This window comes from Dromaius novaehollandiae, chromosome 19 (genome assembly GCF_036370855.1).
Source record: "Dromaius novaehollandiae isolate bDroNov1 chromosome 19, bDroNov1.hap1, whole genome shotgun sequence".
Lineage (NCBI taxonomy): Eukaryota > Metazoa > Chordata > Aves > Casuariiformes > Dromaiidae > Dromaius > Dromaius novaehollandiae.
Window position 1 is genome coordinate 3287264 of NC_088116.1, and position 16889 is coordinate 3304152.

Here is a 16889-nt window from a genome sequence, read left to right on the forward strand (position 1 = left end):
CTGGAAGGGCGCTGCGTTTTGTCAGTAGATACTCGCTTTATCGAGCTGTTCCGAGGCGCGTTTTAATTCCTAATTCCCTTTCCACGAGTCACGTTTGGCTGCTCTAACACGTGGCCCCGAAGAAAACTTTTATTCTGAGTTAAATGTTCCGCATTCATCAAGCTTGTTGGTCACAACCATGGAAAAAAAAAAAACAAAACAAACCACACACACTTAGACCTGTAACTATGCTAGGAGATATTTTTCCTTCTCTCAAGTTTTATTTGAGCTTGCTTAGCTAACTTAGGACTGCTACCATGAATTACATTTTTATTATTATTATTATTTTAAAATTTATAGGAGGCAGAGCTTCCCTCCATTGCACTTCAGGGTCCGTTTTTAATCATCGTAAAGGTGTTGCGCGCGCTGCCCTCGCCCCATTTTGTGAGAGGATGTTACTCTTTGTCCTTTACTTGCAGAAAGAAATGTTGTGTGTAGGGGGAAGAAATGAATGTGAAGCCACGGAACATTGCTTTGTCCTCTTCTTCCCTTTGTTTTCACCTATCAGTGGCTTCAGTTTTTTATTTTCCAAGATTGAGTGCATGTGCGTGGTTTTTTTTTTTTTCCAGTTGAGGAAAGACAGCTGGTTTATGTTGGCAATTAGCCCCCCAAGGGACAGAGGCTATTTACCTCAGTTATTTACCACAACACTGGTTTGGAGAATTTAGAGTTGGAGGCCTATCAGGAGGGGATAAAGCAGCTTTACAGTGTATGAAGGAAAAAATATCAATAGTACTAGGAAACAGGTAATTCTTGAAACTTCTGATGTTCTTTATTTTGCTTTAAAATAAAACATCTAGTCAGATTTCTCAAAGTATGAACAATAGCTATGTTTAAGGTAAATACATTTTTCAAGACAATGCTGTGACAACGGACTTAAGCTTTTTGGAAAGTTACTATGTCTTGAAAAACTAGCCAGAATGCACCTTTTACGGTCTTGTCATTTTTTGGTAGACAGAAGAATAGTGTGAATTCTCAAGGGGAAGGAATGAACATCTCTGTGAAAGAAGGACATTGTAGAAACCCTCTCTGGAATATATTGTTACATATTCAGTCCATGATTCATTCTGATAGAGCCTGAGGAATAATCTTTATGGCTAAAGTGATTCAATCTCTAGGCAGAAATAAAATGTAGATAGGACAGCTTTTGTTATTTATTAGTACTGCATGTTTTAATATCTTTATGTATTGAGCAACTCAGTGGCCTTGTAAGTGCATGTTTTGTTCTTAAAAGCATTCTTATTAGAGTGCAGTCCTTAATTCAATGTATGTGTTTAATGTTGCAATAGTAGATATCCATTTAAAGAAATATATGGTTAGTAGCCTGCTACTTGTAAAAGTCTGTTATCTTAAATCATTGGTCAACTTTCCAAATACTTTTAAACTTTTAAGGTATCTTCGTATCATTTTAGAGATTTACTCCTTTACACTGTGCTACTAACTTATTAGCAATATGTCCCCATTCAGTGATGTCCTCTTAACATCTGTAAATTATTTTAATGTAATTGCTCATTAATAGTTACAGATGTTAGAAAACCTTTCTGACTCCAGCACTTGTTGGCAGAGGTTCTGATGGATATTTTTATCTTTCTTGTTATCTTTCTCTTTTCTTTTGCCTTTTTTATATGGGGAAACGTTTAAAGGACATTTACAAATACTGTCTTTGTCTGAAAGCAAAATGGTAATGTATGTTGTTTAGGCAAAAGCATTCAGTCTGTCTTCTGTAATCTTAGCTTTTGAAGATGCATCTGGGTATCTGAACAACTCACATGTAAAGCGTATGGAGTGCAATGGGTCTGTACATCTGTGTATCATTGTAATGGATAGGGGATACAGACAAGCCTAATAATGGGTAAATGTATTAAAAAAAAAAACACAAAAAACCCTAATCATAGTCTTCTATTATGAAAACTGCCCCTGGAGATCAAACGAGCTCTTGATTGTCAAAGTTTCCTCTGTTGAGTAAGTTCGTAAGAAGAGATTTTACATCTTCAAAGAAATATGGTTGTGTAATTTCAATAGAATGTCACTGGAGCTTGATATTTTTCTGGACCACATTACAAAAACCTCCGCAGAACCCTTAAGAAAAATCCCAACGAGATATAGGTACCAAGTTAATAGTTCTGGATAATAGTGAATTGCTGAAATTCACCTCTGCTAGTGGAGCTTGTTCACGTGAACATTTTCAAGCCTGTATCTGAGATCATGGTTTCATGACTAAAAAGTCATTCTGTCTGCAAGCTGCTACAAGAAGTAGCAGTGTTGTTTTTGCCTCATATGGGCTCTACAACTTTTTGACTCTTTGGGTAATCTGGAAACTGAAAACTTGTTTTGGGAGGTTTTGTGTGCGTGCAGACTTATGTTTCAACCAAATTAGGAGCTGTACCTTTGTTAGAGTTTACATAAGAAGCAGCAGAATTGCTGCTGCTGCTTTTTTTTTTTTTTTAAACCAGCATTAGTTTTAGATTAGCCTAAGCCAACCCTAGTTTCACCTGACTCATTTTTATCTGAAATTAATTAAATACTTTCATGTAACAAGCATTATTGATAGATAGGTATAGATGTTGATTTTTGTCAGAAAGGTGGTGATTAGTGTTTGTGGGTGCTGTTATTGACCCAGTGAGGAACTGAGGTGGGATGTCTGTCTACAGATGCTCTGCCTTTGACATGACTATCTCAAATCATTTTGTAAATGTGCTGTAATTAGAATAACTTCTGCAATTATTACATTGTCTCCGAGTCAAAAGGATAAACCGTGAGATACAGTTTGAGAGGTGAAATAGGTGAAAAGTACTATTTAAATACTGTGTCTGTTTTGCAGGAACATAATTCTAGCATGGATGAAAATGATGAATCTGTTTTATATCCTGCCAATGCAAGATTGTTGTTTGCATGTTTTCATTAAAGGTAAGGTACTTTGTCTAATAGCAAAAATTTGTTTGCAAAATTGATATGTTCACACAGATGAATCTCACTATGCGTATAGTTGAAGATTCGGACTAAATCATCAATGAGAAAATAATTTCTTACAAGTTTTAGGCAACAATCTAGCATAGCTTAGGCTTCTCAGATGAGACCAGTGGTTCTCATTGTGTTATGGTTTAAATGTGAGCTCCTATTTTTGTGAACGGCTCTATTTTTTTGATTACTATAAGTGGACATACTTAGTGAAAAAAGTTTCCAAGAGCACAACAAAAAAACCTGCTGAATTTCCCTGCAATATGCTTATTTTGAAGTGGGAAGGAAGTGAACTGACATGGATAACATATGAACCTTCTATATCTCCTTGATGTGGATATTAAAGGAACCTTGAAAATAGTTTATGGGCAAGTTGTTGGAGGCTTCTAATTTTAAATTCCTAACAGGAAATCATTAAACTGTAGAGGAGCCAACATAACAGACTGTTGCTCTAAAACAAGAGCTAAATGGAGAGCATTCACATGAACTTGTCAGACTTTTTAAAAGCTGGTATTTCTTTCATGTTTGCTGCAACACAGATAAATACATTTTAATTTCTATATTCTTCATCTACATCAGTTCTGCAATAACATTTTGGGAGAAATGTTAAAGCAATACTGCTGTGGACATACCTTAGCAAATGTGAAAAAAATGAGATTGTACTCCAAAGGACTCCAACTTAATACTCCAGAGGGTATTAAGTCCTTGCGTGGTCAGGCCCCGCACTCCTTCATTGGCTAGGAAAAAAACTTAAAAATGCAGATACTGTTCAGTTTGATTTTCTTCTTTTTACATGAGTTTCTTGTGCTTTATCTGAGGCTATTGTATTAAGATGATTACACATTCCACATAGGCTGTGCAAGAGCCATAAGAGGGATAATAACCTTTGGTCACTATCAGCTCGGCTTCTTGCAGCTTCCTTAGGGGCAGAAGGAAGGAGAAAGACTGTGGTGTGGCTGTAAGTAGTAAGACAGGAGGATAGTCACCAAAGCCAGCCAAGGTGCCCTACAAATGAGGGAGGCTTTAGGAACATGCTTTGCCAAAATCAGATGGGCAGTGTTGCTTTCTGCTATTCTGTGATAAGTTTTTGCCCAGGTTATGAGCATTTTTATGCATCTAAGCTACTAATAATTTTGTATTATTCATCTGTCAGGCAAAGTAATCATGGCTTCCACAAAGTACAATTTTGTGTAAGTTTAAGTAAAAAGAGAGGGCAGGATGCTGGCCACCCAGCACTGACTTGTGGTGCAGAATTGTGATGTGCTTGTATATACCTGCATCAATTCTTTTTGTCTGATGCAGCTGAGGGAAAGGAATACTGCTGTAAAAAATGCTAGCCTTCTTCCCTGCCAGTCCCGCTGAGAAGGTAACTTGTTTATTCAGCTGCTTGAGTGTAGACCTTTAAAATGTTTGATTGCAATTTCATAGGAAGTGTAATTTGAAGAGCAATATGGTGTTTTGGTGCACATTGTTTTCTCTTGGTTCTTCTGCCTCAGCTACAGTGTGCCTCTCTCTTCTCCAGTATTTGAGCTCCGGGTGTGTGACCTTGCGCACCCTGTTTCCCTCTGTTTCTTTTCTTCTTTTTGCCTTTCAGTCTTTGAGCCTGTGGAAAGGTAATCCTCAAAGATACCCTGATGAGATCACTGGTGGTTACATAATGTGTTAGTGAACTTCAAAAAGTAACTTATGGAAGTTGTGACTCTTATCTTCCAATGCCAGCTAACCCAACCAATTCATCTGTGTTAAAACTACAGCTGCCTAATCTATTTTAGAATTTTAACAACTTTGGGCTAAAGACGGGATAATTCTTTTTTCAAAATAGACCTGGTTTACTTTAGCATAAACCTATTCCAGAATTACTTAGCCTACACTAAAATAAAAAAGTCACGTTTTAGCCACAAAAGAACTTGTGCTACTTTAATTTTAAGAAATGACTTTTGAATTAGTTGAACCAGGCCAAACAATAAAAATCCCTATGCAGCCATTCTGCAATGGATTTATTTCAATTTTTACTTAAATCTGTTAGCCAAAATGAGAATAAGCTACCATCAAGATCAAGTAAGTATTCAATTATATTAGTTCAGAAACATTTTACATTAAAAGATTGCAACTCTTCTCATATAAAAAGGCTTTTAATTTTGATGAGCTCCTTAACTTCAGAATCTTGTGTCTGTGAAATAGCTGAGCGGAGCAGGGGGAGTTTCTGCTGAGCACTTGATTCCTTTACATATAAAAATAAGGAAAACATTCCCCATATTTATGTATTAGAGAGAGAGATGCATGGAAAAATGCTAAATTGCCTTTGAACTATTGCCTGTTACTTCGGTCTTGAAGTGTGGAAACTGCTGTGGTACTCTCTGTCAAACTTCATCTTTATTAAAAGTCTTGCTCCCTGCATCTTCACAGTTTTTGCATACATGTTCATATTTTTGCAAGTGTCTGGCTTAGTTGAATCCAATTTTCTTATGAGCTAAAGGAATTCCAGAGGAAATTAGCAAGTAAGAGTGTTCTACTTGCTGGATGATCTCCTGCAGTTGTGTGCCCAGTGAATCTTAAAACACCATTTGTATTTTTGGAAATGTAACTGTTGCATGCAAAAACACCTTTATTTTATTGTAACTTGATTAAATCTATGAATGTATCTGTCACTTATATATGGTACTATTGTCTTGATTGCAAAAGTTAGTATTAACAGATAGAAATTAAATGTTTTATTCCATTTGGAAATGCAAACCCAACACTTGAATGTAAAAAGGAGGGAAAAAATACATTGGAATTTGAATAGTGGTTTCTATGATCATAACAAATCATTTTTCCCCTTGATTTTTTTCCTTATTTTTAACTTCTTCACAAGTATTAAACTATCTAGAATATGTTTACCTAAAGCACAGGAGCGGGAGCCGATGTGTTTAGTTGTCTTCCTGGAGTAGCCTATGATTTTCCACTCTAAATTATATTGAAAGATAATCCTTATATAATAGCCTCTCTGCCTAAATTTATTCCCTTATGAACTAGGGCTATAGAACTTTTCAGAAGTAACAGCGAGACTTCAGTTGTTCCTGTGATGAAAGAGATCTGACAGTCTTGTTCTGTCATTTTCTTGTCAGTTGTTTCAAGTCAGTTACATTGTTTTCTGGCTACTTCGTAGTAACAAAAAAAAAAAAAAAAAAAAAACAAAAAAACCCCCACCATTCTTCACTGCTCTGTGTTGCCAGCAATGGATCTGTTGCAGACTTGGCAATTGCCCGGGCATGCTTTGTGTGTGTCCTCATTTGGAAGGGAAATAGAGATACGTTGTGGGGTTTTTTTGGATTGTATAAAGCTCAAATTAGTCTTTGTGTCCTTTATGCATTTTTGTACATTTCATTGTATATGTGGCAAATGTGCCTATAAAATCTGTTCTGAAGCTTAATGGACAGATTTTGAAGGCAGGATTTCTCTATTCAGCATTTGGCCGTTGATCTTGCAACTGATCTGGTGGTGTATATCTGCCTGTAAAATAGGGAGGGATGGTTATCTCGTTGGATCAGTGCAGATTAATTCATTAACGCTTGTAGCAGATCCTCAGACGGCTGCGTGCTCTAGAAATCCAAAGCCTTGTAGATGTATTTGTTATTTTTAAATGCTGTTGACTTTAATTTGGTTAATGGAAGGAAATCCAGAGTACTTGTAATACTTAAGCCAGGCAATTATCTGTATTTTACTGACAGTGGGAATATTTTTGCAAAATTCAGTAACTGTCTTAGCTGTTAGGAGCTTGTAGCAGTAGAGGGCTTTGGGTAGCAAATAGAGCAATAGCTAGAACTTAAAAAGAGCAATAGCTAGAACTTTTAAGTGGAACAGACGGAACCTCCTTCTGCCCAGGGCACGTCTGTCTGGAAGTTTTGCGGTCGTGAGCAAACAGTGCCTCAGCGCTTCTGGCGGTCCTGCGGGACCTGTAATTCCAGGGAATCCCCCGGGGAATCCTGATTGCCCGAGGGGGGGGGGGGGACAGCGGGGCTGCGGGGGGCGGCCTGGCGCGGAGAGCCGCTCGCCGGGGCTCCGCCGCCGCCGGGGCGGGAGCGGCGCGTTGCGCCGGCGGCGGGCGGCAGGGGGCGCCGCGGTGCGCCCGGCCGCCCCTTCCGCCGCGGCGCGCGGGGCCTGGCGCGGCGGGCGGGGGCGCGGCAGGGGGCGCTGCGGCGCGGAACGCGGCGCGCCCGCGGTTCCAGCGGGGATTGGCGGCGGCGGCGCGGCGCGGTGCGGCGGCGCGGACATGCCCGAGCGGCGCCGCCGACATCAACAATAGTCCTCGGCGGCGGGGCGCCATCGCGGGCGCGGAGCGGCGGGCGCCGCCGCCGCCGCGCCGGGCCTGCCTCCCCCCCTCGCTCCCCATGGAGGGGCCGTACGCGCTGGGGGTGAGCGTGTTCTCCGACCAGGGCGGCAGGAAATACATGGAGGACGTGACCCAGATCGTGGTGGAGCCCGAGGCGGAGCGCGGCGCCCCGCACAAAGGCGGCGCGGCGCCGGCGGGGCCCCGCGCCCGGCACGACCCGCCGCCCGAGAGCGGCCGGCGCCGGGGCGGCAGCCCGCGGGCGGCGGAGGAGGGCGCGCAGCCGGGCCGGCGCCCGCGCCGCTCCGTGGCCTTCTTCGCCGTGTGCGACGGGCACGGCGGGCGGGAGGCGGCCCAGTTCGCCCGCGAGAACCTCTGGGGCTTCATCAAGAAGCAGAAGGGCTTCGGCTCGGCCGAGCCGGCCGAGGTGTGCGCCGCGCTGCGCAAGGGCTTCATCGCCTGCCACCGCGCCATGTGGAAAAAGCTGCGTAAGTTACGCGCCGCCGCCGGTTCCCCCCCCCCCCCCCCCGGCTTGGCCCTCCCGGGGCTGCGGCCGCCCTGCCCGCGCCTGGGACGTCCGGCCGCGGGGCCGAGCCGCTGTCACCGGCGGGCGGGCGGGGGGGGGGAGGCGTTTTGGGGTGCGGGATTGGGGAATTCAATTACGAAAACAAACAAACCCAAAGTGTAAACCGCGGGGGGAAAAACAATCGGAGAGCGAGGGAAAAATGTGGGAAAATCGCCTTGTGTGGTTGGAGGCGGTGCGGTGGTCGAGCTGCAGTTTTGCCTCAGAGGCGGACCTGGATTTGTTGGGGGGGGTCTCCATCTTGGGGAATTGCCTGGACCCCCCCTTAGATTTTCCTTGCCCAGAGTGTCATGAAAAGGAAGAAAAAAAAAGGTTGTTTTAGCCACCCCGCATGGGCCGGCACGGCGTTTTTGTGTAACCGCTCCTCGATGCCTGCGGGGTCCCTCGAGCCCTGGTGGAAGGAGGCAAAATGTGGCTGTTCCTAAAGGGTGGTTGTCTGCTCCTCTCCCTGCCCGGGTGTCGGGGAAGGTGCGGGGTGCCTGCCCGCACGGAGAGCGCGGCCCGCGTCCTCCAGCTCGCACGGGCCGGCAGCGGGGTCCGAAGGGGGAAGAGCGGGGAGGCATCTGAGCCCCGGCTTCTGGGAGGCCCTCGCTGCCCTCCGTGGGGTAAGGTTAGGGCTTAGTGGGGTTGTTTTGCGTGTACGTGTATGTACTGCGTGTGTATAAACATATATGAAAGCCTCAGGAAAAGAAAACGTGGGAACACTGAGCACACGAAGGCAGGCAGGCGGGGAGCACGCCGTGAGATCCGATGAAACGTGTGGGCAGGAATACCCAAGCCCGGGCCTCGGTGGCAGGCGTGAAAAGCAGGGATTGCAGTTACAGCACCGTGGGCACGGGAGAAAGCGACTCGTGGGGGGGATTATGCTGTTGAAACAGTTTCATTTTCTTTTTCCTTTTTAACAAGTAACAACATAGAGGAGTTGCACAAGTGCCAGGTGCTTGGAAGAGTCCTGGGAGAAGGAGCGGCGGTGGTTGGGGGCACGCTGGAGTTGGGCCGGAAGAGATGGGAGTGAGTTTCGGAAGCGCCAGGCGTTGCCCGGAGCCTTGGCATGGGGCAGGATGGCGAGGGGTAACCGGGAGGGTGCCCCACACCCGGGCACACGGCGTGCCGGAGAAGGCGAAGGAGTTCGGTCGTCTACTTGTAGTTTCCTTGATCTGTTATTCGTCACTGTAACTATGCATGATTGCAAAATGGGAGAGGTGAAGTGGCAGGAAATGCTATTTTAATACTGGGTGTTTAGCAAGTAGCACTTTTGTTATGGAACCAATCGAAACTGTTGTCAGAGGTAGTGTAGCTCCGGCTGCGCGTGTTTGATGGCAGTTCTGGGTGAGTTGTATGGAAAACTTCTAACTTCTCTTCCAAGTAGCATGTATGACCTTACTGATTTCTGCTGCATGTGCATCACAGGTAGCAATTTAAGGGATAAGGCAATAATTGTATCTAGTTTATACCTTCTCATACCATGCTACAGACTTCCAATGTGAATTTTACTTCCAGTAAATAGTTTTCCATGTAATTTTGCATAAAGCAGATCTTTAGCCGTTCATTGACAAGACTGCGAACGTGAAAGGGAGACTGGATTTTTGGTATCTTGAAATGGGCAGGAGAAGGGTTTGGATTTTTTGAGGTGAAAGCTGGAAGCTTTATCTCCTCTGGTGGACGTCCACTGGAAGAGACGCTTGTGCGCGCTGCCCTCTTGGTTCTTGGAAGCTTTAGGTCGTCCCAATGGCCATCTCTCTTGATTTTCAGGAAACTTAATGATGATCAGTGTAGCAGAAACATCAATAGAGCAAAATAGCCATCTGTTGTCGCTGATACTTTTGGGGCATTAATTATATACTAATAAAATTCCAAACTCTCTTTGCCAAAGAGCTTCCAAGGTGAAAGTTTGTATTTGAAGCCCGTTTCCACACCTAGCAGCGGTAAGAAAGGTGTTGAAAAGAGGCACACTGAGAAAGTCCCAGATTTCGATGTGACTCTCCTGAGGACTGGATTGTTTTATATTTCTGTGGTATTGCACTATTTGTGTCACTACGAGCTTGTTTTTAAATGTTACCTTTAGCTTGATACTGTTACATACATTTTTTCCCAGTGCTACTAGTTATATCTTAGAGTTGTATACTTCAGCTTTAGCTATAACTCTTCCCATTAAAATTAATTTAAGCAGTAAAAGTGAAATAATATTTTTCATGTCATCTGTAATAAAATTTTTGTAATAATTGTCACCGCAAAGTCATAATTCCAGACCTACTCCTAGAAATATTTAAGAGTTTACATATCTATTTGTATTTGAAAAGGATATAGACCATTTAAGGCAATGCAGACTTTCAGGATAATATAAAATTTTTATGGTCTGTGGCAGTGTTAAAAGTTCATATAGCATTTATTTTTTTTAAGTTTAATAAGACTTTAGAATCTTACGAAATTGAAGTTAGGTATTTTAGTTTGACTTTATATATATGCTTAAAGTAAAATATATTCTTTAGCAATTTTTGTTTTTTCAGAATAACCTTGAATTCATTTTGTCAAAAATAAACAAAGGCAGAACTTCCACAAACAGTTTTGGAGCAGCCTGTATGCTTCAGATCACAAGCCAACCATCATCAATGAATTTGTTTTTCAGTCAGCCACGGAATATGTTGTTCTGTTATGGATGTGGCTTCCAGGTGTAGCACACACGTTTCAGTGCATAGATATGCTGTTTGGGAGCAGTGGTCTGTTTTAAACAACCTTCCTACCCTTCTCTCCAGCTCCTCAACCAAGCAAGGGCGGAAGAAGTGAGAAGGAACTGGAAGCAGCGTATATCCATTTTGCAGTCCTGGAAAACTGCATGGATTGTCTCCTGAAACTATCTGCTATTGTCAGGAACAAACTCGGTTGCAAATCCGATAGCTTCAGGTAGCTTGAGGCACGAACGCTTAGCTCGGATCCTCTCTTTTAAGGAAGAGTGGGAAGTGCATCCGCTCGGCTGGAGAGCGGGGTCCTTTGGGGGCAGGTACCGAGCGGCCCGGCAGTGCTGGACCTGCACGTGGGTTCGCCTCCCGCTCTCCAGCGGCATCGGCTGCTTCCTTGTGTGCCCTGGGCTGTTCCGCAAATGATGCGGTTTTCAGCTGTAAAGCCCCGGGTTATGGTGTTGTCGTCCCTCCTGGGAGGTGTCGGTGCTCCTAGTACATGGCTTAATAACTACATGAAAATAAATGCAGAATTAGGGAGGCAGGCACACGAGGAAAATTTGACTTTGTTATTTCAAAAGGCCACCTAGAGATGTTTCTCCCTTGCCGAAGGTGTAGAAGCGATACATCGTCCATAGCACTTCAGGTATGACTTTGAAGTGTGGATTTTGTTTTGAGAGCTTTGTTGTAATTTCAGGTTTTGTTTTGATCTGTCAACTTGGTGTGGTATTAAAAATGAGCAATAATTTGCTCTGAACATACTGAGGTAAAGTTCTAAACTTGGAAGTAGATGGCATTTAGTATTGTTTTGAAATAGTCTATTGACTGTCAGAAAAAAGTGTGTGTGGGTTTACTGCTGACAGTTACTTTAATTTTAAAAAGATGTTGCCAATGTCGGTTGCGTGCGAAGAAAAAGCTCGTTTCTTTGTTGGAGCAGGTGCCTCTTCAGTGGTCAGGTAGGGATGAAAAACTGTGTGTGTGTGTATTTAAGGGAACAGCTGGGACAGATGTTTCTACCAAAGGAAGAGCCTAATGCACTGTCATTCTTGACTGTTAGTTAGCATATATCCTCAGTTAATTTGCTAGAGGGGAAGGTGCCTTTGATCATACCAGAGCATTCGGACTGTTGGGGTATCTTATAAAAGAAATACATGGCTTTTCCTTTTTGTCAAAGTTTTGTGCCATATCTTGCATCTAAATATAAGAAAAAGAACAAAGAAACAAGAGTTGGCTTTAAAAATAGCATCCGATAGATTTTGCTGGGTTGTGGCATTGTGTAGGTAAAGAATTCAGCAAGAAAGAAAACTTTCTTGATGATAGGGTCCTGTATATTTTTTGTTCATGTAATTTGCACTAAAACTTCTTTGAATTTTTCAAGTAAATAAAGGAGAAGACAACATGCAACCAAGTCAAATTGCATGAAGCAAAACATTTTCTACCTCCAGTGCTAGGTAGCAGGTGACAACAGTTTGCCAGCTGGTGCGCCGGCTACAAAAGCAGTTGGAATTAGCTGAGCAAAGGGTAGTGTTCTGCAAGTGGAAGAAAAAAAATGTTTTAGAAAGAGGCACTGTTGCTTGACTTGCGAGACATAAAAACAGGATCCTGCTCTGTGGAGGAGGAAATTCAAGGTAGTTAAGTGATTCTGATTTTAGTATTTGAGCTCAGAAGAAAACTCAGGAGTTTTGACACTTCTGTTAATATCTGATGAGACATAATCTCTAAAGAAAGGAATATGCTGTGCTCCATGTAATATTTATTTCTAAACAAAAGCGAGGCATAAAACCCCTTAATGATAGGCAGCTCTAATTTCTAGTTCTATTGGAGCCTAAAATCTGCGGCTGCTGTATCATTCTTTTCCTCCTAAGTGGGTGATTTCACTTTCTGCGCTCTTCAATTCCCATAAAGACTGATTTGACTCTCTAATATATTTTATTGCTATTGAGGGGTTGTTACACTGACAGAAACTCATTAGTTGCAGCTTGTTTTCTGTTAAGTGCATGGTTGAAGTCCTCATTACCACTTGGCTTCTTCCCTCGTTTGCTTTCCATTTGGAATGTGTTAGATTTTAATATCCACAGTTACAATTGTTAGACAAAGCACTTTGAATAAGCTGATTGAATGTTTGTGTTCTTGAAATAATGCTACTCCTGGGGAGCAAGTACGTGTCAGTCTCTGGAACACAAAGCTAGAACCCTGCGCGGAGACTTTGTTGTTTAAATTAGGCTCGATATCCTGGTAGCTGACGCTGAAGAACTGCAGCTTTGTCATCACGCTGTCTGTATAATTCTGGTTCTCCTTCAGCACGTCCTCCATGTCTTCCTCTCTCCCTTGCCTTGAGCATCTGAATATTGCTCAGTGGCACCGGAATGCATTAAGTCCTCAGTCGTCTTTTGCTATGACTTCCGAAGTTTAAAATAACTATTTTCTCAGAAAGGAAGGCCCAATTGATTTGTTTTTTCTTTTGTGTTGTTGGGCCGTAGGAAAATAAGTAATACAGTACCGTGGCAAGCCGGCTTGGGTGCTTCCTGTGGATAGAATAGGTATCGTGGTGGAATTCTTACGTTGCACCGTGTAAGGATGAATTGAAAAGTGCAAAGGATAGCGTGTGCCGAGGGGACGAGCCTCCCTGCTGAGTTTGTCTGGAGGCAGGAGTGGGCACAGGGGAGCAGAAACACGGTGCTGGTGGCAGGTGCAGTCAGCTGATGACTGTGACCCTGCAGTCTGTATCTGAAGGTGCTGAAGTAGGGAGGCACTACTAGATGCCTAATCTTTCTTCACTGGGGAGTTGTCCCAGTCCTTTTGTGGAATTTTGGAAGAAGGTGAACATGGGTGCGTAAAGACAAGAAAAAAAAAAAGACAGAAGAAAAGGGAGCATGTAAGAGAAATTTGAACTGGACATGAATTGGGAGAGTAGTGTAAGAAAGAATAAGCATTTTGATAGCAAAACAGTCAAGAAGAGAGAGCATTTCTCTAACCATATGTAGCTCATGGTAGTATAGGTATTTTAATATTTATTTTGAATTCAAGGAATATCTTCTGTGCAGATCTGATGTTGGGTTATGGATAGCATACCTAAATAGCCTGCGTTATTCCATCCTCCCAAAGGAAACACGAAAAAAACTGTCAACAAATTATTCAACTTAATGTTGTTCAGCATATAAAAGTAAAATAGCATTTTCTTTCCTTTTGAGGAGATCAGTAATGCCCAGGCAACCTGATTGTGAGTCAAATATCCAGACAAAATGATCTGATTTATGATGTTTTTACCCCTTCAGACAAGGATGTGCATAGTAGACCGTAATGAAAAGCTTGAAAGATAAGCTCAATGCTCAAGTAACACTTCTCTTCCGACGTGCTCTTCTTCAGGGTAATACTTGGAGAATTAAACCTAAGGAGACAGTTTTTGGAATCCTAACTCAGTGTTTTGATATTGGTTTTCTATATATGTTTTAATTTAGGTTATAGCTAAGGGAGTGGTGTTATGAAAGTGGGGGACCTGAGGGCACTGGTTTGCCTGCCCATACCACAGTTATGCATGCACTTTTCTGTAACGTTATGCAAGCCTCTGCGACACACCCCGATCGTGATCTTCCAAAGTGTTACTGGTTCCGTGGAATTGATAACGTTGGTTTTTTTTCCCCTCATTACAGCAGAGTGGCCGAAGACCATGACGGGCCTCCCAAGCACATCGGGAACTACTGCCAGCGTGGTAATTATCCGCGGGTCAAAGATGTATGTTGCTCATGTCGGCGATTCGGGAGTGGTGCTGGGAGTCCAGGATGACCCTAAGGATGACTTTGTGAGAGCTGTGGAGGTGACACAGGACCACAAGCCTGAACTTCCCAAAGAAAGGGAAAGAATTGAAGGCCTTGGCGGCAGGTAACTGTCTCTCTGCTTTTGACTTCAGGTTTGATTTCTGGGTACCATCTATGTCTTTCCCATTGAACTCGGCTTAAGCTTGCTTGTGTAGGTGGGCAAGCAATTTGGTGAATCTCTTAGTCCATTTATATTCCTTCTCTGTCTATACTTTGTTTTTGTTTGCTGGTTTTTTTCTCCTCAGCTTGTTGGGTAATAAATTACACTGTTCCAGTGTTATACTGTTGTGCTTTCTTCTAGTGGCTTATGGGATAAACACAGCTTTAGTTTCCTGATGGATTCCCATGTAGCTGAGGTATGGTTACAACTCTGAAAGTTCACTGAAAACTTTGTAAGTGAAGATACTGATCTGATATATTTCTCATTAAATTCTGGGAAAATTGAAAAAATATTTTATTTTGCTTTGCCATATAGGTATCATTATGAGCTGTGGAGTATCTGGTTTGTCAGATGGTGGAAATACAGCAGTTTGAAGAGAAAATTAATACTGGTTTGGTTTTAGACTCTAGTCTCAGTGTGGGCAAAGGATGGGCTCTGAGTTAGTGCATCATTTCTGTATGTAGTTAAAAAGATTCCATCTATTCTGTAAAATATCTTTTCTCATTCATCCAGAGGCGACACTGGCAGCTGTGGAGGAGGCTCTTCGAAGCTTCTGTTTAAGGAACATGAAGATCTTAGATTAGTAACAAGACATGGGTTTTGCTGCGTTTAAGTACATGTTAAAATACCATATTTCAACATGTATCTTAACATTAGTACTTTCTTCAGTGTCAGAAGCTGGCAGATGTTAGGGCATCTCCGAGTTGCGGTTGATGCATGCTCCCTGGGAGCAGGAGGGAGGCAGGCAGCCCTCTCAGATGGCACTAATGCTTTGAGACAAACCTCAGGGCTCGGATTTGGCATAGCTTCACGGGAACTCTCTGTGCTTTCGGTCTGCAGTGCCGCACCAGATGGATGGGCACAGTTTCCTTCTCTCAGCAGTTCAGAGGCAGAGATCGCTGAAGGTTTTCCTGTTGACATCATTCGTACAAGAGCCCTGTCATTAACCTTCAGATACCTGTGTCTCTAGCAGGTGGAAGCTGACAGTTAGCTGCGTTTGGGATGGTAGGTTTACAGAGAGGGTAACTTGCAGTTTTGCTAGTACATGTAAATATATGGGTTTCCAAATCCTGTGTTTCAGCTGGGTGTTTGAAAGTCCCCTGAAGCTTCATAGAAGCATCCTCAGGAACTTCATAGCAGTAGGAATGGTTAAAAAATATTTTCAAAATAGGTGTTTCTACTGGCGCTCCTGCTTTTCCCAGGTTGGCTGATAAAACTGGTGTGAGCTATTATGGGGCAAATGGTAGGAGTGAGGTGGAACTGTGCAGCTATGCTAATTAATGTCTTCTCTCCTGAGAGCAAATTGAGAAAAGTTAGTGGGAGAACATAACCGAACCTTTCACTAAAAACAATATTTTCATAGTAACAGCCTCTGAGCGTGAAATGAGGCCTTCTTTCAGATAAAGTTAGCTTGGTGTGGTCATTAGTTATACACATGGATGAGCTGGATTTTGGGATATGGTGTTTGTGCCGCTGCTGCGCCGTGCATGCGAGAGGACGGAGCTGAGCATGCCCTTGCCGTTAAGGCCTTTGAAGTCTCAGGAAGTGCATCTCGAATAGCTTCAGTATGGAGAATCTTGAGGCCGTTCCAGAGCTTCTCAGTTTCTAATTACCAGTGGCTTTTCCTTGGATAAAAGCTAGCTTTTAAGTGTCTGGTTTTGACTGCTGGGATGAAGCTTTGCTAGTTCCTTGCTCCATTAGCTCTTCTTGTTAAATGGCTCAAACTCTCCCTTTTTCCCTCCTCCTTGCCCGCTCCGTGATAATAGCTGTTTCACTTGCTCTTGAGCTTCTCTTTTGACCCTGCCAGTGTCATCTGTGAGAACTAAAACTGTTACTCAGTGCCTTAGAGCAGGTGTTAACATTGAAATGCAGAGCTGGTTCTTCCCATCTCCTGCTTTCAGCAGATAACAACTATGAACAATTCCCCTTTATTTCTGCCTCATGCTGGTGCACCAGTAAGGAAATCCCTACTGAAGGCTGCGTCTTTCTCTTTTGTTTTTGAAACTGTACTGTGCAGCTCTTTACTGCCAAACTCTGGCAGATGGGGAACACTGAAGGAGGAACCTACATGATATTTCTATCCCTGAGTGAGCTGATGTTGATGGTCCTCATCTGAGGAAAGCAAATTCAGCTTTGCTTTTTTTCTGACAGATGAAAAAGATATTCTTACATCTGGTTGTCAGCAGCCAGCCAGAATATCTTACAGCTTTTCATTCCCCTGCTTCCCCCCCGCCCCGTCCCCTTCTCTCACTTCTTTTGGCTTAATCTGGACTGAAACTATCTAAGTGATACCGTGTGTTTTGAAGTACTTAATTATGCTGTGGACTACACTGAGGGTGCTGGCATTATT

The 16889-nt window shown here is 43.1% G+C and overlaps 1 protein-coding gene across 2 annotated transcripts in view; it reads left to right on the forward strand.

Moving 5' to 3' along the window:
• PPM1D (protein phosphatase, Mg2+/Mn2+ dependent 1D) overlaps nucleotides 1-16889 on the forward strand; it is a 36646-nt gene that overhangs the window by 463 nt on the left and 19294 nt on the right. Inside the window, exons 2-3 of one of the 2 annotated variants that reach the window (XM_026107443.2) lie at nucleotides 2861-2946; nucleotides 14215-14443. In XM_026107443.2, coding sequence (XP_025963228.1) covers nucleotides 2880-2946; nucleotides 14215-14443 — 296 coding nt within the window. In that variant the 5' untranslated portion in view covers nucleotides 2861-2879. Of the gene's footprint in view, nucleotides 1-2860; nucleotides 2947-7131; nucleotides 7795-14214; nucleotides 14444-16889 lie in introns of those variants that run through there. The other variant, XM_026107445.2, reaches the window with a different exon arrangement.